The sequence below is a fragment of the Pyricularia grisea genome (genome assembly GCF_004355905.1).
Source record: "Pyricularia grisea strain NI907 chromosome V map unlocalized Pyricularia_grisea_NI907_Scaffold_10, whole genome shotgun sequence".
Taxonomy (NCBI): domain Eukaryota; kingdom Fungi; phylum Ascomycota; class Sordariomycetes; order Magnaporthales; family Pyriculariaceae; genus Pyricularia; species Pyricularia grisea.
In genome coordinates, this window is record NW_022156722.1 from 641,757 (window position 1) to 669,658 (window position 27,902).

Consider the following 27,902-nt stretch of genomic DNA (forward strand, 5'->3'; position numbering starts at 1 on the left):
GATTGACGACAAGAGGAGATTTCAGCGCTTCTTAGTACTCCCTTGGCGACCATACACTACTGGGGCCTTCCCCTCCCAAAATAGGGAGGTAAACGTCTTGGGACTTGGTGCCAAGGATGCCCAAGGTCCAGGTAGCCTCCCCTTGGGCTCTATTACAAAATGAACAAAGCCCCATCTGCGTGCTGCTGTACTCCTCGCTTTGTCTCAATTGTATCAATACTGGTGACACCCTGGCAGGCGATTCAACAAAGCGGCGCATCGGCTTGGGCCATGAGGGCTGGATAAATAGATGTGCAGACAACGCCTATTGGGATTGCAAACAACAAGCCCCGGGTGATCACACGAAACGGACGGAATGACCTTGAAATCGCAAACCGAGAGGCGGCGCCAATCTGTCTATCTAGATGTTGGGTTTTAGCCGCCAAACGGTGGCTTTTGTGCTATTTTCCCTGTCTTTGCTGTGCCCAAAACGACCGATTGAACCCGAAACCCACCAAAGCTCCGTGCCAACACGGCCCAAGGTTGACAACGGTTTAAGCTCAAAAGTTACCTTGGTTCCACTATGAATGGTCTCTATCTCTCTGCAGCTCTGCAGAATAAATAAAGAAAACCAGGGGAATGGTGACAATCAACAGACTGGCAGGTGCTTGCTCCGGGCATCTTTGAAGAAATTGGATCGCGGCCAGATGACATGAAAAGACGGACCCTAATTCTACCTACCGGGTATGCATTTAGACCCGCCATGCTCAGGTCTTTGCCTGTCCCGGGCTCTTGGGCACCAATGTCTCCTAAAAAAAAAAAAAAATGCAGGCATCGTATTGGGGTAATTCTCATTGTCCAACCAAGTCAGGTACTTACTTGATCACAAACCCCGAGCTCGGTCTGAAAGAGACCGTCCGAACTGCTCTACGATTTGGATAACGTTGTGGTGAAATGGGAATCCCTAACTCGGTAGTTTATACGGCATATGTGTACGTCTTCATATTTGCAACGAGTACAAGTTTGACCCAGCCACCTAGACAAACTCGATCCATCGAAACGGCTTCAACGTTGTCACGGGACGGGCTAGCCTAAAGCTTTCACGGAATAATTAACCTGAACCCCTGTGTAGTTTTCTTTTTTTGTTGGTCTGGCGTTTACCGATCTGCGATGGCGTCGAGATTGCGCGTCGACATTGAAAGCGAACGTAGAAAGGTACTGTAGGTAGGTAGGTAGGTAGTATTTAGAACACCTTCCGCATCGGATAAAATTGCTGCTATCACGCGACCAAATATATAAAAGTAAACATGATGGGAAATAATTGTCACAAGATGTGCATTTTCTATGCGGACATGCTTTCGATCGACGCCAACATTTCCAAAAAACTGCGGGCGGTTGGCCGGGTCGCAGCCACTCTTCAACGACTTTTAAAAGCGAAAAAAGGATGGATGCTGGAAAAAAAAACTGTTGTGCTCTTGGCCCTGTCACTAAAGCACCTTGCAGCGTGCACGTGTCCTACTAAACCCCACACTCCGCCTCTGCCCGGTAAGCCATCCGACTCCGCATTCAGGGTCCGTAACGGATTTGAAAGATTATAAAACGTAAACTATCTTCTCCTTACCGCCTCTAAAAAGTGAAAGTCGTACGACCGTTGCCACTAGCTGGCCGAATGATCGATATGATAATATTTGCTCTGTGTACAACAGTAATTGGCGCCTTGTCTGTCAAGTGGTTCATCGACTCTGTCTTGTCCTTCCTCTCACCTAGGTGAATATCTGTTTCAGTTTCTACGGACCATGTTCAACTCACAAAGACCCAATAAAACATAAAGCCGTTCTTGAAACCGGCGCCTGTGTTATCTTTTGAGTGTATAGCAGGCGTTGCTTAGAGACAGATCAGCCGAGTCAACCCTCTGCGCAGTGTAACCGACGTTTAGCATTCCGCTGTGCCGCCTGTTTCGACAGACAGTGCTTGAGGATTGATTGGATTCGAGCTTGCGCTCGCATCCGAACATATGTATTTCTGATTGCGGTATCCGCTCCAAATAGATTTGAGATATATCAGCTAAATAAATTAATACTCTAGAGTGATCTAGAATAGTCTTGCTTGAGTCAGTGTTGACAAAGCCTCGCAGTACGGTTGTCCTACGTATAATCAATCAACCAACGAGGGAACAATGAGTAAATGAAAAGGTAAATAAAACCTATGCTCGATAATTAGATTAGAATGGTTTGGAAAAGAGCGACGCATAAAAGTAAAGGGTAGACAAACTTGGGTTGTACCCTGTATATGCACCGCTACCAACTGGGGAATTCTTTTCCTCATTACCAATATATAAGTAAGGTAGGTTCAAGTACATAGGTACCTTACATACCTACCTCAGGTTGTTTGCGAAAATATGCGACCGATACAAACCAACAAGTGCGTCGAAATACGGTTATACTTTCCAAAACAGGCTCGTATACTACGCGGCTTTACTATGGGGGAAGTCTACACGCGTCTGGATCAAAAACTACTGCACCGGAGAGGGTCCCACACGTCATGCCACTGCCCCCGACTAAATATTTTTTCTACGTCGGGAGAAAATCGACAACCGCGTTATTAACCAAGAATGCTAAGCCTCACTCTCTTGACGCGGCATTTGTGGACACACCCATATAGTACTGCGTATACTGACGAAATTAAATCAACTATCGGTTTTGAGTTCAATTGATATGGCCGATTCTAGAGGCTTGCGAACACGTAATGTGGTAGTCTCAGTGCTCAGACTAGACCACCCCTGCTTCGCAGTGGTGGACCGGACGCTCCATGTACCTTTCAGCCACACGGCTTTTCGGCCAATCAAATTGGCCAAAAAGATCGCGCCCGTTCTAGTCTGAGGACATGTTGTCGATTATCGCCGCAAGTGGAGGTTATCGCACAGTATACGCACTGTGCATGCACTGTACGTGCAATAGCGATACAGTAAAAATACTGTGTATTCTTTTATTTATGAATATTTAATTAAATAAAAATCGTATAAATATAAAAAAAATATTGGTATAAAATTTAAAATTGGGGCTATTTAATAGTTAAAACCCTATATTTATTATTGCTATAAGTAAATAAATATAAAAATAAATAATAGTATTATTATTTTTAACGCCCTATTTAAAAATTTATATATAAATAATAATATATATAAATTTTTTATTTTTATATAATAATAAGTATAATTATATTAATACCAATGTACAGCTTTTTTTTCCAAATTATCGTTCGTTATTTTTTTATTTATATAAATATACGTTAAATTTAATATTTTATATAAATATTTATTAATTAATATAATTATTAATAAAAGGTTATATAATAATAAATTTGGTAATAATAATCTTTTATATTAATTATACATAATAATAAAACAACGTTTATTTTTTTATTTAATTTAAAATAAATATATAATAAAATTTAAAATATATAAATTATATTAAATTTATATATAAAATACGCAATTTTAACAATATTAAGAAAAAAATTTCACGTGGAGGTTTGTTTATACCAGTTGTTTAATCGTTAAAATTCTGGTTTTAATACCGTGAAAATTGGTAAAAATATAAACCCGTTTCGACTGCAAAATTTATTAAAAATATTTAATATTTTACCTATTCGAATATTTAACACCTTATATTACGTAATATATTAACCAAAATTTATATATATAGTATATACGTATATATTACCCCCCACGTGCAAAAATTTTAAAATTATATTTAAAAATAAAAATATAATTAAAAAAAATCAAAAAATTCCAATTTTTTTTAAAAACCCAACCTCCACTTGCGAATCAAAGCCACCTATATCCCAATTCGACCAATATAATAATTAAAAATATAAAATAAATCGTTGTTAATTATTTTGCTAATTGCTATATCCAACGTACAAACCGTATATTTTTACGATTTTTATTTAATTAATTATAACGGAGTGTCGGTCGCCGAAATGCCGAAATCACCTCCACTTGCGACGAAAATGAACAAGTTGTCCTCAGACCTGAACCGCTGTGATCTTTGTGTTTGGACCCACAGGTACAAAGCAAAGCCACCAATTGAGCCACAGCTCAATTGGGATCGCGCCGTTCAGGGATGAGCCCTGAGACTAGTAATGTGGCTGTTGTGCGGAGAAAGAAAAAAAATCTTTGCAAGCTACCTTACCTACAGTAGGTGTGCAAAAATATTGCAACCCAAACCCACAAAACGCAACACCGCGTTTAAAATCGCGTGAACCTTCCCCAGCCTCCTTTTTTTCAATCTTTTATTCCTCAACAACAATATATCACCAAAACGTGATTTTGGTAAATTATTAACCGGAAACCGCCAAAAATATTACAATTTTAATCCTTTGGCGCGCGCCGCTATAATATAAACGAGAAAATTGGGCCAAAATTTAACGGAAATTACGGAAATTTTCGGCACTACAAAATCAATTATCTCCCGTACCGAAAAAAAATGGAATAAAAATCGCCTATTTAAAAATAGGCCCGGCCAAAATAAAAAAAAACTATTTACAAATAAAAACCTACGCGTATTCGTTCGTTCGATACATAAATTACCTCGAATTAATTAAAATTCGTTCCAAACCGAAATAAAAAGCCGTAATAGCCGTTAAACCTATAACAAACGTTTAAAAAAATTGGGAATATCCCGTTAAAAAACCAAATAACGTATTTTATTATCCCCTAAATTTGTTAAATCCCGCCTTTATTTTATAAATAAATAAAAAGGTAAAAAAAACAAATTAACCGAAATAAATAAGTTTATAATAGGAATATCTAATACGGCTAATAACGCAATATATATAGGTTATTTACAATAACGAATACTTAATGCAAAATTTACGTTTAGGAAAATTTATATGGATTTTTAGCTACCCAAACGAACGTTATAAACCAGCTAATATTTATTGCAAAAATTACGGCCACCCAACGATTATAATTATATTTTGGACTATTATATAAAAAGGGGGTAGGATTAAATTAATCGCCATATAACGAAACAAATCCCCACGTGAACAAAGCGGTTATACGTTTTAAAATTATACCGAAACGTTAAAAAAAAGTTTTTTTCCATTATATAACGGAATAAGGCGTTTTTAACAAAATAACGCCAAAATATACGTATTTAAAAAATTTATAAATTTCATTTTCGAAAACGTTATCGAACTTATAAATTGGCCGGTTTATAACCCAAATTTAAACCCTATAAAATACGTTTGGAAAATATTAAAGGAAATATTATATAAAGAATACCCTTACCTGCAAAATTTGGGTAAAAATACGGCTAATATCGAGGAATTTACCGCTGCAACCCAAATTGTATAGAATGGGTTAAATTAGGCTAAAATCGACCACCTTATCGATTCAATACCGCGTAGGGTTCAGGCTATACGTAATGCCGAAAGTTGGTATACCAAATATTGAAATGCATGTAAATAGCTTTATTTTCATGTATTTACTTTTTTTGTAGCCTTCGAATTAAGCTGGTGGACTTACACCAAAAATTGGTGGTCGAAGCCAAGGTGGGGGCGAAATCCGTTGGGTTGCAATATTTTTGCACAGGTGCTGTAGGTATGTTGCTACAAAGTACCTACCGTACCTACCTACCTACCTACTTTGGAGTCCGCCGCCAAGATCCAACTTGACTGAGCTCCGATGAACGGCGGCCGGTGATAGCTTGGAGCCGACACCGGGACCAATGGAGAGGGCGATCGCTTTTCGGACGATTAATGCCAGACGAGCAGATCCCTTTCCCGCGGCGATATGTCATTCGACCGATTTTCCTCTGTCTTTGATTTTCTTGCGACGAACTAGTCTAATCCTGCTTAATTCTGGTAGCTCAGTTTTAGCATGAGATATCTAAATTTAGTAGCAAGCTTGTTTGCATGTTCCTCTCGGCTGCCTTTTGTCGCCTTTGTCTTTTGGGAACGACTCCTGCCTGGACATGCATCATCCACTTTGATAGAACCCCACTGTACGCACAGAGGTTGCCTCCCTTTGCGCATTACGTGATGGGGGACTTTTCAGCTTGGGCCGCAATCTGTGTGGATTTTTTTTTGTCAAGTTGTGCAGTGACTTCGCCCCAAAAAGGGTCCCGTGGCGCTGGGTGCCGCCATCTGAGTGAGCACTTCCATCTTTTCGACCAGGGTCAGACTTGACACCCAGCTGGCAAGCTGGGTCGCTGACTTGAGACCACTGGCTGTCTTGGCCAGCTGTTGGAGACGAAAAATGCCGGTTGGGTTAGCATTGAAAAAAAAGCACTTGCCCCGTGTTTGCAACTCCGGAATCCCCGGGCAGTCTGTCTCGGGAGACGATTCGCCTAACGGCAGTAAGGTGGAATCGAGGGGTTCCTTTTTCCCCTCTCTCCTTAAGGGCATTAATACCATGCACATTGAGTTTCTCAAGTAGTCATGGATGACGCGCCCCAAGTTTGGTAGACGGGCTAGGACCTCGTTTACAAAGTTGACGCGCAATTACTTGTTGTAAATAAACGAATACATGCTGATTTATTATACGAAAGTACGACCCGACACGAGACGAAGCCAGGCGAGCTGCTTTAAAGTGGGTTGTGGAGCGACGTGTGTGATGCGCGCACTTGTGTGTCTTGGATGACCAAATTCTTAGGGAAGTTTGCCAATCATGTTGGTCCCTTCGGTCAATTGCATTAATTTTTTGTGTGTGTAGCTGCCAACGGCCCGAAGAAAGGTTCCAAGAGACGATTGGATGTTTTTTCTTCTTTTCTTTTTTCTGTTCCTGAGGCCAGAACCAACGAAGGGAAGGATGCTGTACTGTCTGTGATTCAGCTCGCATTTCATTTGATCGCGGCCAACAGTACAGTAAGCCGGCAAGGCTGTAACCTAAAAAAAAAGGGCGCAGGGAAGGATTTTGCCGCAAGTCGAATGAGATAGATATATGCACGAGCCGGAGAGGATTATCGCATAGGTACCTACCTACCTACCTTAGGTGTGATGCATTCGTATCAGTGGGTGTGCTTGCTTAAAGTCTGCCCAACTAACTACAAGCGCAAGGGTTCAAATGACTCTGCTAGTCTAGAGTGAAATAATAGTACAACGGCTTCAACGTCCAATGCATTCCCTAGCTACTTACACCAGTTAAAAAGTATCACCAGAACTAGACCCTTAGGGTTGATACATATTACGTTAACTGACTCAAGAAGCGAATATGTTAAACAGTTGTACAAACACTATCGACGAATAGGAAAGAAAAAGGCAGCCTGGAGCCACCACCATGCTGCGCGTCGCAATGTAAAGAGGCAAAAGAGAGTGATGATGGACGGGGCTGAGCACCGCCCGTGCTTGGCATGTTTCCCTCTGTACCTCTAAGGCCTCCTTGTGGGTTGTGCTTTTGCGGGCAGAAACGTGCACCGTGTACTTTGCTCCATAGAATTCTCGGGCTTTTGCCAAGTAGCAGGCGGTTGGTGGAGCTGCCCGCCACCATTCGCGACAGCGAGCGACATGGGTTGTGGATCCACAATGACCAGCACTTCGCACGCACCACCCTGGTAGTGACGGAGCTACTGCGCCACCCCTTAAATGTTTGCTTGTTGCTTGGCCAAATCCGCTCACTGCAACATGTTGAGACTGAGCAACATGTAATACTGACCAAACAGGAAGGGTCGGTGAATGCCAGGGACCATCCCGGGCTGAGGCAGTGAGATTTTGATCTCCCCCATTTTGATCGGCTGCGCCCTAATACCAAAACCGGATACCTGACAAGTGTGCCTACAAGCCAAGCCTACCAAGCCTACTAACCAAGCATCCGCGTGTGTACCCAGTTACTTTCTGGCCCTGGTTACCTCATCTTTTCTGTTCCAAAGTGGCCCAAGTATTTATCTCGCGGCCCAGCCTGTCTGACGTGTTACCTATCCCTAGCTTTCGTCCCTCATCATTTTTATCCGTACTTTTTCACATTGTGTCGTTAATTCATTTTCCGTCGACCACAGTCACGCAAACATCGGTCGTCGATACTCGCTATTTGGCATACCGATTAATCGATCCATCGAGTCGACGTCATTTCTGGTTTGCACTACCACCACCCACTTACCGATATAGACACAAGTCGATCCGACTCAAAGATTAGAAACTCATAAAAAAAACCAAAAAAAAAAAAAGAAACCACACATCACAACCGCCAAGATGGTCAGCTTTGGCCGTATAGCCTGTGTGGCATTGCCATTCCTACTCACGCTCGCTAGCTTGATCGCGCTGTTGGTGGCTGGCCTCTCTGGCGTTACCGGCAACAAAGATGGCAGCATGGCCATGTTTCGCATCAACTTGACAGATCTTCAAGTCCCGCCATCGGCATTCCAAGGTCTAACCCGCCGTTCTGCTATGCCCGATGATACAACCACCAGCTTGAGCAGCAAGATCGACCAGATCGCCAAGGAGTTGAGCAGCGGTGGTTCCGAAAAGGCAAAGGAGCTGGGATCCACTATCCAGCAGATGGCCAAGGACTCTGGCGAGAGCGTCAACCAGATAGCCCAGCAGATTGCGAACAAGACGGGAGTGAGCGCCAGTGATTTGATCACACAGGCTACGAATGCCCTCTCCGGCAACGGTGTCAACATCACCGCATCCATGATTGGTCTGAACCAGCTATATGATGTCAACCTTTGGAACCTTTGCTACGAGTCTACGGCCGGCAACCGCACTTGCCCGGATCCCAAGTTCAACTATGCCAAAGGAGAGATTAACGAAACCCTGGCCGAGATCAAGCGCCGAGCCGCTACTGTCAACACCCTCGCGGGAACCAACATCACCATCCCCAAGGATGTCACCGATGGTCTCAACACTTTCGCCGAGGTTGTCCGCTGGACTGAGATTGTTTTCATCATTGCCACCATTGCGCTCGGCCTCGCCCTTATCCTCGGCATCGTGGCTAACTTCAGCCGCGCCGTCTCTTGCCTGACCTGGATTATCCAGGGTGTCGCCACTGCCGCTGTCATTGCATTCGCATCGCTTGCGACCGCCACCGCCGTTGTCGTTGTCGGCCTTGTCGAGGGAACTGCCAAGATTTACGGTGCTCGCGCAAACTTCAACAGCGGCTACCTCGCAGCCGTTTGGATTTCGGTCGCCTTCTCCATTGCCGCCGGCGTCTTCTGGTTGGCTACCGTCTGTTGCTGCAAGCCCGATGACCGTCGCTCAAAGCGTAACTCGGATGCCGAGAAGCTTGTCGGCTCAAACAACTCCTCATATGCGCCTGTTCAGGGTGGCAACGGCTACTACAACAACAACAACACCTCTTACGGTGCTCCGAGGTACCCTCAAGGTGGCCGCTCCGATTCGGCTTATGAGCCTTACTCTCACGCTCGTTAAGAGCGATGTAAGATTAGGATCTAGCGGAGGTGCAGATCCTTTGTTGGCGATGGTTTTCTACTTGATTATCTTCGATTTTACAGCTTCGCTATGCGGCATTTTCTTAGAGGCGTTCCACGGATGGCTTTTAAACTTCATGACTGGGATATTAATGACTGTTTTGTGTATACGTTGATTTCTCACTACACTTTTCGAGGGAAACATAGGATGGGAGGATTTGGAGAGGGAGGCTATGAATATTCCCAACCGGTATTCAAGATACCCCTTAGCTAGCTTGCCTTGTGGCAGAAAGAAAAAGACAGAAATTTATCTATTTACGAGTCCATGTATGAAAACGCAGAACCTGGCAATTAATTCGGTCCACATTGAGCTACGTCACGTGTCATCCAGTGAGGTGAATGTTTGCAGTTTCCTGAACAGGAAAGAGACTCTTCATTCATTCAAGGTATGAAGATTTCAAAACACAATCAACAAACTCTCTTTTTCCGACATTTGAACGGCGAGGACTTCTGACGAGCGATCGCTTTGGCTCAGTGCTCAGAAGTCTTCTTCATCGGTCTCCAATTTATCACGCTGCTTGGGAATAAGTTCCCAAACAATAACCAACCCCTTTAAAAATGCACCAATGACTCGAAACTCGATAGGAGAAAAAAGAAAAAAGTTGACAGTCGCACGAAAATCCCTATTAAACCGAAATCCTTGGCAGAGGGGTTCTGACCTGTGACGGCGATCCCGCCCATTCACCCCTACTTGCCTACCTTATGAAGTCCATTCCCTAAGAAAAAAAAAGGTCGATCGATTTTTGATCTACATACCTTACATATTTTCCATCCCTCTTGCCCTGAGTTAAACCAGGACGAAAATAGCCAGTCAGCAACCTTGTCAACCCCTCCTGCCCAGCGGGGTTGCAGGATCGATCGGCTTAGACAAGAAGTCAAACCGATTCGGGATTTTTATTTTGTATATTTATTTTTTATCCCCCCCGTTTCAAAGCGGCACGGGTCATTGTGTGTGGGGTTTATGACCTTGGTTTTTTTTCTTCTTCTTCTTCTAAATGGCAAAAGGCCACTGCCGGCCTCAAATGATGACCAAGCCGGTGGCGATGGACTGCGAGTTTGTGTCGTGTCCGATCACGGCGCTGGCCTTCTTTGAGGTCGACGATCCCTGCAATGAGAAGGACGATGGCAGTGGTGGTCACGCAGGGGAAGCAGATGCATGTCGCACCTATCTCCTCGCGGGGGAGGATACGCAGCTCAAGATCTATGACGTCGCTTCGGGATCGCTGTGCGGCGAGCTGCAGGTGTTTTCCGCCAGCGTCATCCACGGCATCTTTGTCGGCATCGGAGCCTCGCGCGGGAGCATACTGGTCTGGGGTGGCTGCTCGGTCGCCGTGCTTTCGAGGGTCGTGCTAGAGGATCTGCTTTCCGGAAGAGGGTGGGATCGTGCGGCGCCTGTGATTACGGAAGCTACGGCGCCGGACTGGATCTACGACGGAGCCTTGGCACCTGTTCTGTCCTTGGGCCGGGGCGATGTGGATGGCGTCCTGATAACGGCCCACAACGAGGTCGTGGAGCTTCGGATCGGGAGCCGGGACGCTCACCCAACAGTCGAGTTTGGCCGTGTCGCATCACCCTCTCGTCCGATCCTGTACTCGGCTAACGTGCGTTGGCTTGCAGGTGACTTGCTCCTGGTCGCGGGCGGCACCGTCTTTGGCGAGATCATTGTCTGGAATTGGCATCCCGTAGGGGGCGACTGTGAAGTGCTGTTTGTGCTCGAGGGCCACGAAGGGTCCATATTTGGCGTACACATCTCGGACGAACTGGTGACGCCCAGTGGCGATGTTGTTAGGTTGCTGGCGAGCTGTAGCGACGACAGGACTGTGCGGATATGGGACGTCACAGAGCGTAACCTCGATCCATCGTCTTCAGGGGTGAAGTCACAAAACGGGAAACTGGTGGAGGAAGGTCGCGAGACTGGATTTGGAGGCAAGCAGCAGGTCGACGATGGACCTCAGGCAGGCTCGGTGGAGAATCTGGCTTCTGCCCCCACAGCTTGCTCCAGGAGGGCGCTGGCTGTGGCAATGGGCCATATTTCTAGGATTTGGCACGTCAAGTTTTCAACTCAGGGGTTTCTTCCATTCCCGGACAAGGACGCCGCTCCCAGGATGACTGTCTACTCATTCGGCGAGGATGCGACGACACAGGAATGGCTGCTTGACCTGCAAGGAGAATCTTCGGGAACCTTGTCACATGTCAAAACCACGCCCTGCCACAGTGGAAAACACATTTGGGCTACGGCCTTGTTGGCATCGACCAAACCAGGAGGGCGGCCGTTGATTGCAACTGGCGGTTCTGACGGAAAGATCTCGCTGATTGGAGATGTTGGCAGTCGAAAGCTGGTGACTGATGGTGATATACCAAGACGCTCAGATTTAGATACTGGGCACGGCGAGCTCGATACGGGGTTAGATCATACCGCCGTATCATATCTCTTTGCAGACATTGGGTTGCCCGCCGATGATGCGGTTGTGCCTGCGCAAGTGGCAGCAAGCGGCGGGAAGGGGGGCCGAGGGGCCGAGACGTTCAAGACCTTTGCATTTGCTTCGCAGGATGAGCTTCTCGTCACGTCTACCCTTGGAAACTTGTTTCTGGGTAAGGTCCTTGCCGCTGGTGATGTGTTTTGGTCAAAAGTTGCCATTACCGACGCAGAGAGGTCTGATTTGCAGAACTATAACATTGTTCGAGGTGGTGGTGATAGTGGTCACCGCATTTCTTTCATAGGTTCGGCAACTGGTGCGGTCTACATGTTCACTGCCGCGCCGATTCCGCGTCTGCTCAAGGTAGCAGATCTCGGGAGGAAAATCTCTGACATTTTCCCCTTATCCGGGGGAGCTGGGAGCCCAGCAAGCTTGATATCACCACTTGATTCAGATGGTTCGAACAAAGTAGTGGTAACTTTGCTCGGTCATGATGAAGCCTATCTGCTGAGCATTGCGGACACAGACTTGACAAAAGAACCCACTTCCACTACAAAAACCATTACTGTACCACTTAGCAGTGGCTGTGTGGTCACTGCTGCCAATATCTGCAATGATACCCTTGTGCTAGGGACCCGAGATGGCAACCTCGTCTTTTATGGGCACGACAGGGTGGAGGGAGACTTTACTGAGGGGCATCCAACTTTTTATGAGCTTTTGCAAGCAACAACAACCAGCAAAGACGCCATCACCTCCATCGTCCCACTCCCAGGCGTTCAAGGAGGCCCCCCATGTCCCTACGTTCTAGCCACATGTCGCGACGGAAAGTACATGATATACGAGATCACAACTCCTCCCAATGCCGATGGCCCCAGAAAAGAAGATGGACTGCAAATAGAGCTCATCCACGAATCGTGCCCACCATTCGGTCCCATCATCGCCGAAGCCTGGTTTAAAAAGGCCGCCGACAGCGGCGACGTCGAGCTGATCCTGTGTGGCTTCCGCAGCAGGTACTTTGTGGTCTGGAACGAAACCCGACAGCACGAGATCGCCACAGTCGACTGTGGCGGAGCACACCGGACGTTTGCATACACCCGAACAGCCGTCGACGGCAAAGACGACTGGGTGCGCTTCGCATACATCAAGGCCCAACGCACGCACATCCACACGCAACAGAGGGCCGGCCACGCGGCGCTTCGCAACGGCATGCACGGCCGCGAGGCGCGCGCCGCGAGCTGGTGCGGAGACCTGCTGGCCACGGCGGCTGAGGACACGACGGTGCGGATCTGGAATTACCCGCAACGCCTCGGACACAAGAACACAAGAAGGAAGGAGATGCGGTGCGTGGCCTGCCTCAACGTCCACACGGCGGGACTGCAGTCGCTGCAGTGGTGCGGACCCGGATACCTCGTCTCGAGCGCCGGCAACGAGGAGCTTTTCGTCTGGCGCGTCTCGAGGCTGGACGACAGGTCGGCCTACGCCGGTGGGTTGGCCGTCGTACGCGAGGCTGTCTACCCTGACCGCACACCCGATGGGGATTTGAGGATAGTCGATGTGGCTGTCCGTGCCGCTGGGGACCACACCACTGGAGGCACCTTCTTCATCTCCATCGTGCTGTCGAACTCGGTGCTCAGGTCGTATCTGTACTCGAAAGAAAGGGGCTTCGAAATACTAGCCCAGGGCAGATACACAGGCGTGTGTTTGACACAGATTCGGCATCTGGAGGTGGGCAGTGGTTGTCGCCTGTGCGTGCTGACAGCGTCGACGGACGGAGCTGTTGTCGTCTGGGAGTGCGCGGCGCCGAGGGACGTCGACGATCCGAAGGCGACGGTTCCTGGCGAATATATAATCAAAGGGGTGTACAACTTGCATCAGAGCTCCATAAAGGGGTTGGACATCAGTCCAATACACCCAGGAGGTAACCAAAAGGGAGGTGATTGGGTTGTTCTCACGGTAGGCGACGACAACGCCCTCGGCGTGCTGCATCTGGGACCAGTGCCGGGTGGGGCCGAAGACGGCAGCAGTTCACCCAGCCTGCGGTCCTGTCGGGTCATAGTGCGCTCGGCACACGCCGCAGGCATCACGGGCATCCGGGTCATTGGATCTCGTGACGAGGGGAGGGTGCTGTTTGCTGCGACGGTCAGCAATGACCAGCGCATGAAGATCTGGAGGGTACAGCTTGGTGATAGCGTCAAGACCGATGGGGAAGACGCTACCGCCGTCCGGGTACAGCTGCTCCAGGACAAGTACAGTGCTGTCGCTGATGCTGGAGATTTAGATATTTTGGAAGGAGAGAATCCTGACATGGGTGGAAAGCTGGTGGTGGCCGGAGTTGGGGTCGAGGTTTGGAATGTGAGCTTGTCATGACTTTAGGTAGGGAGTGGGGGCATTTGAAGGATGATAAACTGATGAGGGATACCATGTGATTAAAAGAGTGACAAAGGATGCATATAATTGGCTCTGAGAGTTTTGGGCGATCAAAAATTTAGAGTAAAAGAGAGATACCCAGGGAAATAAAAGTTTAATTCAGGCTTGCTACCAGTATACAAGGGTAGTGAAGTGTTTGTATCTTGTCAGCAGTACAATATCCCTTAATATGAAGACGCTCTTGTAAGTGATAATAAGTTCTTTCAACGGCTCTCAACCTCAAAAGGACAGATAATGTTGGATCTTTGGAGAGTCGGATATGTGCACACCTTTATAACTCGTTGCCGGATACGCAACATGCAGTAACAAGGGGCTCAAGTCTGTTAGACTCGACCCAACACAGGCCAAGGTCTAAGCCCCCAAGTATGTCTGTCCGTCGAACTACTGAGTCCACCGCTTACCGTACGTACTAAGATTGCCTAGGCAGAGGTCAGACTGAGAGTGAAAGAAAATGCAAGCGGAGGAGCAAAAAAAAAGTTGTGTATAAACGACAAGATCGAGGAAATAACCACTATGACTACCAGAAAAACCAATCCCATAGTAATTTACACCAACCAAGGAAGTAACTTGCCAACGAAAACCAAACAGCAGCCCTTTTAAGAACATGTAGTTTTCTGCACCAAATTGAAACTTGACACGTGAACAAAAAGGTTTCGCAGCTTCCTGAATCTCCTGCTCACCAAAAGAAAGGCCTATCCAAGCCTAGCCGATTGAATTAGGATGCTTTTCTTCTTCTTCTTCTCGTCTCAAGGGCCCCTACGGTATCGTACAGGCGGCTGCCGCCTCCGACGGGAGCGGTCCAACACGTCGTCCACATCTTCGTCATCTTCCTCATCTTCCACTGATGAGTCTAGAACTTCCGAGTAGTCAACGTTCATATGATCAGGCCTATTTCGCCTTGTGCCCGTAGGACTTACGCTTACGAGCCGCGCGTTGGCAACACGCATCCGCGTTGCGCCGGCGCCACTACGTCGCGTCGAGGGCCTAGCGGTGGCTACGGCGACGTTGCCACCCTCGGATGACGACCTGGCATCGTCATTATTAGTGCCTGCGTAGTCGCCGCCGTCTTCGTCATCGCCGTTATCGCTTTCAAATTTGCGCTTCCGAAGCCGGGACATTGCCCCAGTCGATCGCTTCTGGGACGAACTTTGTTCACTCGCGCCCGAGGCGCCCGCGGTGGTCCTGGAGGTACGGTATTCGCCATCATCATTGTCACCGTGGTCTTCATCTTCCTTGTGATCGTCCTTGAGCGCAAAGTACGGTGCTGCTGCCCCTGTCTCATAGCCTACATCGACGGGATCAGAAGGCTTGGCGACAGGGGGTGCACTCTTTCGCGCGCCGCTTGCCCCCGGCACGCCTCCACTACGAGGTTTGGGACCGGGCTTCTTCTTCTGTTTGGCAGCGGCTTGAGCAAGAGCTAGCTTGGCACTGTTCGGCTTTCTTCCCGCACCGGGTCTGGCACCGCCGCGCTTGCCGCGAGGCTTCGGGCCAGGTGTATTGTTGGCAACGCGCCTCTGTTTGTTGCCTGGCGTGCGATAGTCTTCGTCTACCTTGGCAGCTCCTTGAGCGGGTTTGCTGGCGGCATTCCTCTCTTCATCTGCCTCGTTTCGGCGCTGCTTGGTCAAGTTGGGAAAGTTCTCTCCGTAATTGAAGAAGAGTTCTTCGCCAGCCTTGATGTCACGTAACGCTGTAAATCTAATCCTGAAATCGCCGTTGACTTGCATGATCTTGGGCACAACATTGCAGCTGTTACCGTCACTTTCAGACGCGTGATTCATGTAGCGGCTGAGGTTGCCGTAAACGGCTGCGTCGACCCATATGCCATCGTCCTCGAGCAGCGTAAACAGATACGACACGTTGGACTCTTCGTCAAACACGTTTCCGCGCCGCGCCTCCCGACGCACTCCCTCATCGTGTTGAATAAGCTCTCCCACGTATTCAATGATGAACTCGTCTGCAGCAATGTCGACAGCAGTGAACAGGCCGTAGCCGCAGCCTTCAATGCCTGATTCACCAAGACACAGGGGCTTGTGCACACCACGCTGCAAAGGGCAGTTCTGGCAGCCTGTCCGGTGTAAAGTCTCGTTGAAGGCATTTTTTGGGTCGCCGCGCTCCTTTGCGCCACACCCACCGCAGAGCACAGGGTCACACTCCCGGTTTAGCTGCACGCAGATGCAGGGTCGACCTTCACGCTGCCGAGAGAGACAGGTTTTTCCGCCGCCAGAGGCATGGCACGCACAGCCTGTGAATTTCAAGGCGCAAGACTCGGCTGTGCAGCGACAGAAGCGTTCGCAAAAGACACCCAGCTTGGCGCAGTTGCAGCCATTGGCAGCCGTACAGGGCCCGTCGTGTATGCATGGATCAAAACCCTCAAATCTTGCAGATTCAAAGAGTCTAGTGTGTTGCTTCCAGTCACCCATGAGCATCTTGCGGTTCTTGTCATACCAATCGAGGACCTTGACCCGCTTGTTATTTTCCAACTCGCTACCGACTGGGCCTTGCAGCTCCTGGGGCCGTTCCAGGCGGAGACGAATGACTTCTCTGTGGACTTCGAAACAATTGATGTCCAATATTTCAGCCACGACACACTGTGCCGCGACGGTGATAGGCTGGTCGGATGTGTTCAGTACCAAAAATAGACAGCGAAGTATCATTCTTTCCTCAATGTTCCACCGCCTACTGGGGATCTCACGGTTACCCGTTTGGTAAGAGACGTAGCATTTGCGACTGCAGTTTCTGGGACGGCCAGGCTCGCGGTGCGTGTGGTTCCTCTCGGCCTCCTCGACAAGACGGGACTTTAGCATGACTTCCATGCCTCCCAGCAAGTCGATCGAGAAGGGGCGCTTTGCGTTGTCGTGAAGATATTCACCGTGCTCACAAGAGTGTCTGAAACAGATTAGACAGCCTTGAGAGGTGTAACTGGTCAGCCAGGCCCCTACCGTCTTTACCAGGGATTCATCGGGCAACTCCTCCTGGGCGTTGCTACGAGCCGCGGCGTCTCTGATCCGCGTGCGTGTGTCCATTACAATCTCGACCGTCTCTTCCAGCGATAGAACTTCATGCAGCGTCAGCCTCCCCCTGAAAACGTTGTTGAAAGCAATGGTGAAGCTTGTGGCGGCTGCTGTTGCGCCCGGTCCATCTGCATCTGTGCTATGTGAGTCAAGAATGGAGGACCTTTGCTTGGGAGTGAGAGCATGTTTCGGAGGCCCTTGTGGAGAGTCGAGTGTGCAAGCACCATGACTGGCCATATGCCGAATGAGTGTCGATTTGGTGCATTCCATCTGGAGCTGTTGAAGCCAGTAATCCAGATAGAGCGAGATCGTGGCAGCGAGTTCGTCTCGTTGAATCATTCGTTTGCCCTCGGCACCTTGCTTATCGACATCCAGACCCGACTTGCGATCCATCTCTTTCAGCTCGCTGATCCACATGTTGAAAGTTCTCTCCTCGGCAGCGCCCATATCTCGCAAATGCGGTGTGAACTTCAACCCTGCGTTCGGACTTAGGATGTTCTTGCCGATTTGAACGTGATGGAAACGATAGCTGGGAACAGCCTTTTTATCCGACTTGATGCAAATTGCACGATAACGGCGTAGTTCGGAACTTCGCTGCTTCTGAGGACCGTCTCTCCCGCCATGTTGTTTGATCTTGATTTTCATGGCAGTGTTATCATCAACTTGATGACCAACCTCTTCCGCTTTCAAAGCCATAAAATGATCTGTGGCCGATAAATTCTGACGCTCCGGCAGATCCGCAAAGGTGTCCTCATGGCAGAACTTGACAAGTGCCATGTGATCATCGCGCACATCGTCGAGAAATTGTACAAGTTTGGCCTCGATAGCCTCTATGGACAAGACCGATTTACCTTTGTGTGGTGTCACATTATTCTTCCCAGTCGGCGACACAGCCGAGTCAGAAGAGCCGTTGGGCACAGGGTTGTCGCGCAACGCCCCACGAGAACTAGTGGTTCTGAGCTTGGACATAGGAGAGTAAGGTCCAGCGTAGTTATCGAAAGTGTCAACACCTGGCTTGAAAGCAGTGTCATCTAGATCCCTAGGCTCTCCGAGGTCCCAGTTAACGGGTGACGGAGATGGCTGTGAGGGCGACCCGGAATGACCGTTCGAGGCGTTGGCTCTGTTGTGTTTAGGCGGAGGGCCGGACACGGATCTTTGTGCGCCTTGAAAGGGCGCAGACGACAAGTGAGCCACATAGCTATTGGTGGTGTTGGATTGAAAGCTCACGTCGTTGACACGTGAGCTGGCCAATGCTTGTGAGGACCCGTCTGTGGTTTGGCGGGTGGTTTGCCTTGCTGCAGATGGTAACATGGGACGAATAACGAGACAGTCGTATGTGTCATCGTCGGTCAAGTCAACAAAGGCAGCCTGCGAGCTCCCGAGGGCACCGAGCTTGCCAGTCATGGCCTTGTCACTTTTGCTCCCTCCTGCCAACGAGGTACACTATTAAAGATGCACTCATGGCCTTCGGAAGCAGGCCAGCCACAGAGCAGAACCAGGCCGGCGGGCAATCGAGGCGCGAGATTGGCTTGTGCTCTAGTGCTAGAACCAACCAAGACCGCGCCCAAGTCTGTGCTGGCAGAAAAAAAGCTAGACCAGACCCAAACCCTTGGGGACCTGACTGAGAGAGATCTTGAGTAATGACTGCGTGTACTAACTAGCGCGAGTCGAATGACGTGTGAGTTTAGACGAGTTGATGCAGGTTAAAAAGCTTCGTTCGGGAAAGGATAATAGTGCAAGGTCGGATAACACCAGGCAGGATTGTAGTCTGTCTGGCTTGGGGCTGGCGTCGGAACACGCGCAGACGCGTCTCGTTTTCTGAATCGAGACAAACTGAACAGAGCAAAGGGTTCAATCTCGTTTGTTGCTCCACATCATCCCATGCTTCCCCGCTGAATAAACATCGATTGCATAAGGGTTAGGGTCGACATGGGGGTCCGCGGCTAATTGCCTAGGTAGGTAGGTACCTTAGGTGCCCAACCCTTTAAGGGATCACGTACCGTACCGACAAGAGCCTCATGGAAAAATTCCCTACCTACTATGTAAAACTTGTTATTTTCCAGTAAATGAAGAAACAGCCAAGAAGCTTGCGCTTCCACAACCAAAGACTAGCCCATTTGTCTATGCGCCATATTTCTCAGGATGTGGCGGCTGCCGCAATGGACAACAAAGATAACTTAGGTACCATGGTACGGATCTTCAAATCCCTGTACCCTGACGCAAAAGTCCCCTCACGACTAATCACGAGAAAGGAAAGCTGCACAGAAACAAGCAGAAAGTGTCGAACGCATATGACGTAGGTGGAGACATTGGAGCCTGCACCCACTAATCCGGACAGTTTAGCACCCAACCCAAAAGCCAGTGTTCCCACAGCACCCGATTGATACTGATCGTCAGATCCGGTCAATTGCGGTGGGCTAGGCTAGGACAAACAAGGCCCTTGAATACCAAGACAAATCAGTGCGGCGGCATGTTTGCGACTGGCTTTGAAAGATACCGCCTTGCGTTGTGATTCCTCGGATTTGCCGTCATCGCTCTTGCACCGTCTCAATCGTCTTTTTGGTTGTGCTAGTTTTTGGACATCGGCGCGCCCATCAACGCGATCCGCTTTTCCGGTCTAGCCTCTTCTAGCTCCTTTGCTGACGTCTTCAGTCGACTGCCGACATTGAAGCAAGGAATAAATCTCAAAACCACCATCCCCCCGCCTCCGCCCTTTGAACGCGACAATTCCCATCAAATCAAATCCCATTTGCTTCTGTCCTGCGTCCCTATCCGGAGAAATTCTTACACCAGCCAAATCTACCCGCCCAGGCAGCGCATCCTAGTCGCACACCTCAAACCGAATAAACCGTCTCCTCGACTGCGACCTACCGCTGTTCACAGCACCCGACCTAACCCAAGTCAATTCTCGGCCGAGCCTTCATAATGCATCGCACGTTCTCCATGCGCCATTCCAGGGCGCCCACTGCATCCCAGTTGCAGGTGAATTCACCCGATCCCACGCAATCAATCCTCCTTGGCTCAGACTCTTGCGCGCAGGATCTAACTCTGAATTTCCTCTTCCAGAACCCCCCTCCACCTCCTTCAAGCACCAAATCAGGCCGTATATTTGGGCGCGGCGCATTCGGTTAGTGTTTCAACATGGAATTTTCCTTTGTGGTATCGAATACGCTGCTCACAATGACGACCAACTACCAGGCCATGCACTTCGCAGGAACGCAGCAGGCGCCTTCGGGCCCGACCTGGCCAAGAAGCTGTCGCAGCTGGTGAAGATGGAGAAGAACGTTATGCGCAGCCTAGAGCAGGTCGCGAGAGAGCGCATGGAGGTGGCTGTAAGTGTCAAGTCAACTGCGCCTCTGCGAACCATGAGTTGATGGATGCTGACGATGATGAATCTTGCTTCAGCAACAATTATCACTCTGGGGCGAGCATGGCGACGAGGATGTTTCGGATGTGACCGACAAGCTAGGCGTGCTTCTATACGAGATCGGCGAGCTTGAGGATCAATATGTCGATCGCTATGACCAATACCGCCTGACTATGAAGAGTATCAGGAATATTGAGGCTTCAGTCCAGCCAAGTCGAGACCGTAAGGTTACCTTTTGTTGTCTGCCGTTTGCCATCAGATCAACCAGGTACTGACTCTTAACAACTTTTCCTTGTAGGCAAGCAAAAAATTACCGACCAAATCGCTCACCTCAAATACAAGGAGCCCAACTCGCCTAAGATTGTTGTTCTAGAGCAGGAGCTTGTTCGTGCAGAGGCCGAGTCACTGGTAGCAGAGGCTCAGTTGTCCAACATTACACGCGAGAAGATCAAAGCCGCATACGCTTACCAATTCGACGCCCTGCGCGAGCACTCAGAAAAGGTTGCAATCATCGCCGGCTACGGAAAGCATCTACTCGAGCTCATCGACGACACGCCAGTCACACCTGGAGAGACCCGTGCAGCCTATGACGGCTACGAGGCGAGCAAGGCTATCATTCAGGACTGCGAAGATGCACTCACAGGCTGGGTAACACAGAACGCCGCAGTGAGCTCGAAGCTGTCGACCCGTGCCCGAACATTGTCGACGCGCAGGCGCAACCATATCAAGGCTCGTGCTGAAGGCGGCCATGACCTGTCGGCGCAGGATGCCCCGCTCAACGAGCAGGGTTCCTGGGTCCAGGGCTCGAACGTTCGTGGTCAAGATGAGTTTGACGATGATGAGGACGAACTCGAGGACGAACGTGACAGCTCTATCCTCGACAGTGAGCACGGTCTCAATGGCGAGCGGGAGCGTCGTGGAAGGTCCCAGGAAGCCGTTCTCGCCTAGTCGACTTATATGAAGGCGTATGAACGCAACTTCAAACGTGATCATGATATGGGGCAGAGCTCCTCCTTTCGTTCATCATAATAAGTACCTAATGATCAAGCTAGGTGGTGACAGAAATGGGCGTCAAAACAGCAGCTCATGTGGACGCAGTGTTCGATTCACAGCATTTTTGTTTCTTGGTGAGATAAAGCTCGAGGGTGTTCATCATTTGGGGTAAATGCAAGGAGCCGATGGATTGCTTTGCTTATGCTTTGTTGTTTTTTGCTTTCGGTTTCAATCGCTCCTATCTTAACAACTTTAAATGTTCTTCAATAGTGTGTACCTGCATAGGGTAATTATATTTTAGTCGTCAAGTGTGTTGTGTCTTCCTCAAGCTGATCAATATTGACATCGCTTATTTCATTGAGTGGGCATCACAGTTGCGTTAATCCTCTTGGACACTCTTCTGCCACAAATAGTGTCGACTCTGGATTATCCCAAGCCCTACCAACCATTCAAACACGCTCACTCCCGAAGGAGAGCATGCATGATTTCTTGAGTTGGGTATCCGGCTATAACAAACCAGCCATGTCTCCTTCATACCAGAGGGATTGACCTTTCCTGGCAGCAGCCCTCAGCTGGCTTGCAAACTCTTCCACCTCAATCTTGACGATGTGCTCCCCCGGCACGACGATGAGACCGAGATATCGCGAGGTCATCCCCAGCGTCATCTTGTCGGCGTCGGCGTCGGCTTCACCCGCGTCCTTTGCCGCCGCGACCTTCTTGGCGTGTGCGGCAACCTGCTCTGGTGTCGGGTGGCGGTACTCATGAGCATGAGCGAGGATCAAGTTGCGGTCCTGAGGAGTTTGTGGAAAGAAATTCTCCCAAAATAAAGGGAGTCAGTCCTCTTGTCGTTAGTCGTGATGGTCCCGCCAAATAGAATAATGTGGGAACTGATATCAAAGGAAAGATGAAAAGAAGAAGAAGAAAAAATCAGAGGGGTAAATAGGTTATTAGGTAGAGGAGGGGCATGAGAAAAGACGGTTAAGCGCGAACCGGATCTGTGCACTTGAACACGCCGTAAAACATGCGCGTGTCAGTGGTGGTGACCCGAAGGTACTTGTTTAGAAGCGAGGAGAGGAAACCGATGGCCTCCTGCTCGTCCATTATGATTTCTTGCTTTTTTTCTTGGAAAAGAGAACCTTATCGGGGAAAGTTGAATGAAATTGTACCGGTAATCCTTAGGGCTGATGGCAGGCTGTCGCAGCAGAGTCGCCTTACAGTTTACCCAAACTTGAACAGGCCACGGCATAAGGCTCGTAACTACGATGGAGGGCTAGTGAAAGCTTGGGGGGGAGATCGGCTCCACATTCAGGGGAATGTGACCGACCAATCGATTAGGTAGTGGAAGCCTACAGAACCCACTCTGAGTCAATTGAGGAAGCTCCGCAAGCTCCGACCTGATTGCTGACGTCGGGGAACTCAGCGCATAAGACAGCTTCATGATTGCATCAAGCCTTGCAACCTTCGGCAACTGTAGGTTGTGATCTATCAGCAACCGTCTAACAGACAGCAGCAGGAGGATTGCTGCGGCAGAAATTTACCATGAGTATCCTCAACTGTAAAGAGAGCCCAACCTGACATACACTTGGGGAAGTGTCTTTCTGGGGCCGATCTAGACTTTTACACGACGTCATCGCCCATTTCGAGGGGATTGTTTTCTTTTTTTTTTTTTTTTTTTTTTTTTTTTTTTTTTTTTTCATCGTCGCAACAAAACGCGGCTTTTCCTCAGCACTCAAAGTCCAATCGAAGGAAAAAAAGACCCCCCGCTCACGTAACATATCCCCTGAGGCCGTACCGAAATGGGTGTCAACGGCCTCTGGCAAGTGCTGCAGCCATGCGCGCGCCCGACGAAGCTGGAGACGCTGAACCGCAAGCGCCTGGCCGTCGACGCCTCCATCTGGATCTACCAGTTCCTCAAGGCCGTGCGCGACAAGGAGGGAAACGCGCTGCGGAACTCGCACGTTATCGGCTTCTTCCGCCGCATCTGCAAGCTGCTCTGGTTCGGCATCAAGCCCGTCTTCGTCTTTGACGGCGGCGCCCCCGTGCTCAAGCGCGCGACGCTGCAGGGGAGGAAGCGCAGGCGCGAGGGCCGCCGAGAGGATGCCGTGCGCACCGCGAACAAGCTGCTGGCCGTGCAGATGCAGCGGCTCGCCGAGGTCGAGGCGGCTGATCGACGTACGCAGCGCAGCAGGGCTCCCGATGCGGCTGCGAGCGCGGCGGGGGATGCTGAGGATGGTGTTGCAGAGGGGGAGGTTATTCCGGACGCTGAGAATATAGTGTATGCGGACGAGCAGCTCCTGGACAAGACGGAGCGGCAAAAGAGCCGCAAGTTTTTCAAACAGGACGCTTATCACCTGCCAGCGCTGGAAAAGAGCATGCATGAGATGGGAAAGCCTAATGATCCTCGAGTAATGAGCATCGAGGAGCTCGAGATCTATGCTCAGCAGTTTCACAAGGGAGAAGACATTAACCTATACGACTTCAGCAAAATCGACTTTGATGGTGACTTCTTCAAGAGTCTGCCGTCGGCCGACCGTTACAACATCCTCAACGCGGCACGTCTTCGCAGTCGACTTCGAATGGGTCTCAGCAAAGAGCAGCTCATGACCATGTTCCCGAATCGGAGGGATTTTTCGCGCTTTCAAGTAGAGCGAGTCCAGGAACGGAATCGGTTGACGCAGCGTCTCATGGTGGAAATAGGAATGTCGGAAAGCACAGATCTGACGGTTAGCGGGCGCATCAACAGCGAAAGAGGGCGCGAATATATTCTGGTCAAGAATGACGGTGCCGAGGGTGGATGGGCCTTGGGAGTTGTGACGAGGGAGAAGGACAAGGGCGAAGCGCACAACCCTATTGATGTTGATGCGCCTTCACGACGTAATCTCCAGCAAGACGGCCAGGATGATGAATGGGAAGACTCGGATGAGTTTGAGGATGTCCCCATTGAGGGATTAAACAGGCTTCCTAAGGCAAACAAGCCCAAGGTGGAAGGGTTGCTCACTGCTGAGGGCATCGAGGAAGACTCGATGTTTGTGGACCAGGCACAGGCCATCGACAGTCTTTTCGAAGACCCTGATCAGGATGAAGATTTAGCAGCAGATGAGCAAGAGGACATTAACCGGGCCATTGCCATGTCTTTAAAGAACCAGCATGGGTCGCTGGATCATAATGAAGAAGACATCGACACTGATGGCAAAAAGAATGCTACGGCCCCGGAATGGGAACAAAAAGCTGCCGAAAAGTCCAAACCAATATATGGCGGCAGCGGAAGAACGATTGCGCATCTTGTCAACAACCGAGCTAGTCGCATGGTCCCCAAAGCTAGGGTCACGGCTGTGCCAGAATCTCAAACAAAGGCGGATCTCGATACTGACAGTGACAGCGATGATGATTTGATGGCTATTATGGCCAAAGCTCGCAAAAACAAGCAGAAACAACAGAAGGCTCCTAAGCCTGCCGGGACCTCTGCTACATTATCCTCCAAAAACCCGTTTGGCGGACCTTTGCCCTTTGAGAAGCTAGATTGGAGGACATCTGTATTCGAGCCCAAGCCTGCAGATGTGAAGACACAAGGAGGATTCCCCAGCGCCGACCCTCAGCCTGCAGCTTTGCCTAAATCGTCACCAACGGCGGATAGGCTTGAGGCACTGGCCGACGAAGATGATGAAGCCGAAGGCGGATTTGAACGGCCTGCCCCTGAAGTGGAGGGCCCTCGACCCTTACCCCCTTGGATGCTCGATACCCAAACCGATATTAGAGACTCTGTCAAGAATCAGGCGGCCGCACAGGCGGACATGAATGCAGAAGATCGCCAACTCGTCATGGAGGAGCGCCAGAGGTATCAGAAGGAGCTTGCGCATCAATACGTGGAGATTGAGTCGTCGGACGACTCTGGTGACGACGATATCGAAATCATTGAGGCACCGCCGAAAGCGGTAGAACCATTACAAAAGGAACCGTCGCCAGTAAATTCGCCTGAGTTGACGATTTCGAACCAGCCAGATATTCAGGCACCTGCAAGCGTGTCTGAAGAGCAGCAATCAATAAATGAAGCGACGCCGGCAACAACTGCACTGCCTGCACAACCTGAGAAGTCTTTAGAGAAGGAAGCAGAATCGCCACCGTCTTCACCAGAACCTGAATTCGAGGATGTTGAAATAATAGCACCGGAACCCACCGTACTGCCGGAGCCCGCAAACGCGGGTGGTCCAACGAATGAGGCACCAGCTTTGGATGCATCTGTTTTCGAGCCTCAAGAAAACGCCGATGTGGATGTACAGCAAATAGCCCAGGCTAGTGTGGATGATGCTTTCAATGCTATCCAGGAGTTTGATGATTTCAGCGACTCCGAGGACGAAGAGCTATTGGCACAGCTGGCCGGAGAGGCTGAAGCCCATGCGGAGTTTGCTAGCACGCTACAGAATCATGGCGGTAAGCCCACCGGGAACGCTCAGTCGGCCGAAGATTACGAAAAAGAACTCAAGCAGCTGCGCGCTCAGCAAAAGAAAGACCGCCGCGATGCGGATGAGGTGTCACAGGTCATGGTGACCGAATGCCAGCAGCTCCTTAGGCTCTTTGGCATACCCTACATCACAGCTCCCATGGAGGCCGAAGCACAATGCGCAGAACTGGTTAGACTAGGCCTAGTTGACGGAATTGTCACGGACGATTCGGACACATTCCTCTTTGGCGGCACTAGGGTCTACAAGAACATGTTCAACGGCAACAAGTTTGTCGAGTGCTACCTGGCATCTGACCTGGAGAAGGAGCTCTCTCTGTCGCAGGAGAACCTAATCTCGCTTGCTCAGCTCTTGGGCTCTGACTACACAGATGGCCTGCCTGGCGTGGGACCGGTCACGGCGGTCGAGATTCTCTCCGAGTTCCCCGGCCCAGACGGCCTGACACGCTTTGCTGAATGGTGGCGCCAGGTGCAGAGCAGTCTCAACGTGTCCACAGATGGCTGGAGCAGCTTCCTCCGCAAGTTCCGTAAGTCACAGGCGACGCGTCTGTTCCTACCCCCGGGGTTTCCAAGCCCCGCGGTGCCGGAAGCGTACCTAAAGCCTGAGGTGGACAGTGACCCGGAGCCGTTCCAATGGGGCGCTCCGGACCTCTCCGGTCTGCGGGATTTCCTCATGGCGACGATTGGCTGGAGCCAGGAGCGCACGGATGAGGTGCTTGTGCCAGTCATTCGGGACGTCAACCGTCGCGAGCTCGAGGGCACTCAGAGCAACATAACGAGGTTCTTCTCTGGCGGCGTTGGTGTCGGCGCTAGGCAACAGCAGGAGAATGAAGGACAGCAACAGGGCGAAGCATTTGCGCCGAGGAGGACCGCGAGGGGTGGGAGTAAACGTATGGCCAATGCGGTCTCCAGACTAAGGGCTCAGGCTTCCGGTACTAGTGCGCCGACAAGTGGTGGTGATGGCGACACTGGGGAAACGCCGGCGTCTGGGCGGGCGACTGGTACGAGGAAGCGCAAGGCTCGCGCTGATGTTATAGTTGAGGAAGACGAGGACGGCCATGAGGATGCCGAAGGTGACTCTGGCGAAGGAACTCAGGAGGCGCATTCAAGTACCCGCGGGGGGAGACGCAAAAGGGGGAGAGCCGCACAGAGAAAGGGGTAGGTGCTGCGAGAGTCTCGAGTACGACTTAACCAAAGACCGGTCTTATTCTCTTGGATAGACTCACATATAAAAATACTATCTAGTTGTAATATGGACTCTCACAACCAAGTTGCATACTTATCATGCTGCAATGGTGCTTTGTAATCGTTCTGTAAATGAAGACTTCACAAGTATGAGAGGACATGGCTATTGATGAAGTCCATATTTGAATTCGGGGCTCTACAAATTATTTGGTTTCTTAGCTTCGTAGTACTTCATTTACTTGAGGAACTGCTGCGACATAACCAGTACCGGGTAAAAAGGGCAAGTACTCAGGCAATGAAAGGTAGTTGGCGTGTTGATGCGAGCCGTGGTGATTTCTAAGCGGGGTATTCCGCGGTACAAACCTACGTCCGATGCTGGGTTGTAAACATGGCATTCTCAGAGTCTAGGTAAGCGTGCTTACATATCAAAGTCGCTTTTTTACGAACTAAGGGTAACCTAATCAACCAACCATCTATATGTTGACATGGCTTATTCTACTTGTGCATTCTGAAAGCCAATATTGTAGCTCTGCAGGCCTGAATGCAGGAAAACACTCACTCAAATCAGTTAGCTTATTGTATCTGCCCCATACGCCATAACCCAGGAGTAACTGAGTGGGTTTTTGTCATGCTTATTTT

At 49.8% G+C, this 27,902-nt stretch overlaps 7 protein-coding genes across 7 annotated transcripts; 5 read left to right on the plus strand and 2 right to left on the minus strand.

Moving 5' to 3' along the window:
* Positions 1 to 1,427: 1,427 nt before the first annotated feature.
* On the plus strand, positions 1,428 to 1,746 carry PgNI_11714 (uncharacterized protein; the record flags this gene model as incomplete). Its single annotated transcript, XM_031131678.1, has 2 exons — positions 1,428 to 1,524; positions 1,610 to 1,746. 2 exons carry the CDS (start codon positions 1,428 to 1,430, stop codon positions 1,744 to 1,746), a joined length of 234 nt encoding a protein of 77 aa, XP_030976426.1.
* A 6,423-nt stretch (positions 1,747 to 8,169) lies between these two features.
* Positions 8,170 to 9,348, plus strand: PgNI_11715 (uncharacterized protein; the record flags this gene model as incomplete). Its single annotated transcript, XM_031131679.1, has 1 exon — positions 8,170 to 9,348. The coding sequence occupies one exon, from the start codon at positions 8,170 to 8,172 to the stop codon at positions 9,346 to 9,348; it is 1,179 nt and encodes a 392-aa protein (XP_030976425.1).
* A 1,054-nt stretch (positions 9,349 to 10,402) lies between these two features.
* Positions 10,403 to 14,191, plus strand: PgNI_11716 (uncharacterized protein; the record flags this gene model as incomplete). Its single annotated transcript, XM_031131680.1, has 1 exon — positions 10,403 to 14,191. One exon carries the CDS (start codon positions 10,403 to 10,405, stop codon positions 14,189 to 14,191), a length of 3,789 nt encoding a protein of 1,262 aa, XP_030976428.1.
* An 806-nt stretch (positions 14,192 to 14,997) lies between these two features.
* PgNI_11717 (uncharacterized protein) lies at positions 14,998 to 18,666 on the minus strand (the record flags this gene model as incomplete). Its single annotated transcript, XM_031131681.1, has 1 exon — positions 14,998 to 18,666. The coding sequence occupies one exon, from the start codon at positions 18,664 to 18,666 to the stop codon at positions 14,998 to 15,000; it is 3,669 nt and encodes a 1,222-aa protein (XP_030976427.1).
* A 990-nt stretch (positions 18,667 to 19,656) lies between these two features.
* PgNI_11718 (uncharacterized protein) lies at positions 19,657 to 22,871 on the plus strand. The gene is made up of 6 exons (XM_031131682.1): positions 19,657 to 20,244; positions 20,329 to 20,389; positions 20,461 to 20,594; positions 20,668 to 20,851; positions 20,928 to 22,413; positions 22,613 to 22,871. Exons 1-5 carry the CDS (start codon positions 20,188 to 20,190, stop codon positions 21,575 to 21,577), a joined length of 1,086 nt encoding a protein of 361 aa, XP_030976420.1. The 5' UTR covers positions 19,657 to 20,187; the 3' UTR covers positions 21,578 to 22,413; positions 22,613 to 22,871.
* On the minus strand, positions 22,129 to 22,723 carry PgNI_11719 (uncharacterized protein; the record flags this gene model as incomplete). Its single annotated transcript, XM_031131683.1, has 2 exons — positions 22,129 to 22,413; positions 22,613 to 22,723. The coding sequence occupies 2 exons, from the start codon at positions 22,721 to 22,723 to the stop codon at positions 22,129 to 22,131; spliced, it is 396 nt and encodes a 131-aa protein (XP_030976330.1).
* A 547-nt stretch (positions 22,872 to 23,418) lies between the features above and the next one.
* Positions 23,419 to 27,240, plus strand: PgNI_11720 (uncharacterized protein; the record flags this gene model as incomplete). The annotated part of the gene is made up of 1 exon (XM_031131684.1): positions 23,419 to 27,240. The coding sequence occupies one exon, from the start codon at positions 23,419 to 23,421 to the stop codon at positions 27,238 to 27,240; it is 3,822 nt and encodes a 1,273-aa protein (XP_030976600.1).
* Positions 27,241 to 27,902: the final 662 nt, after the last annotated feature.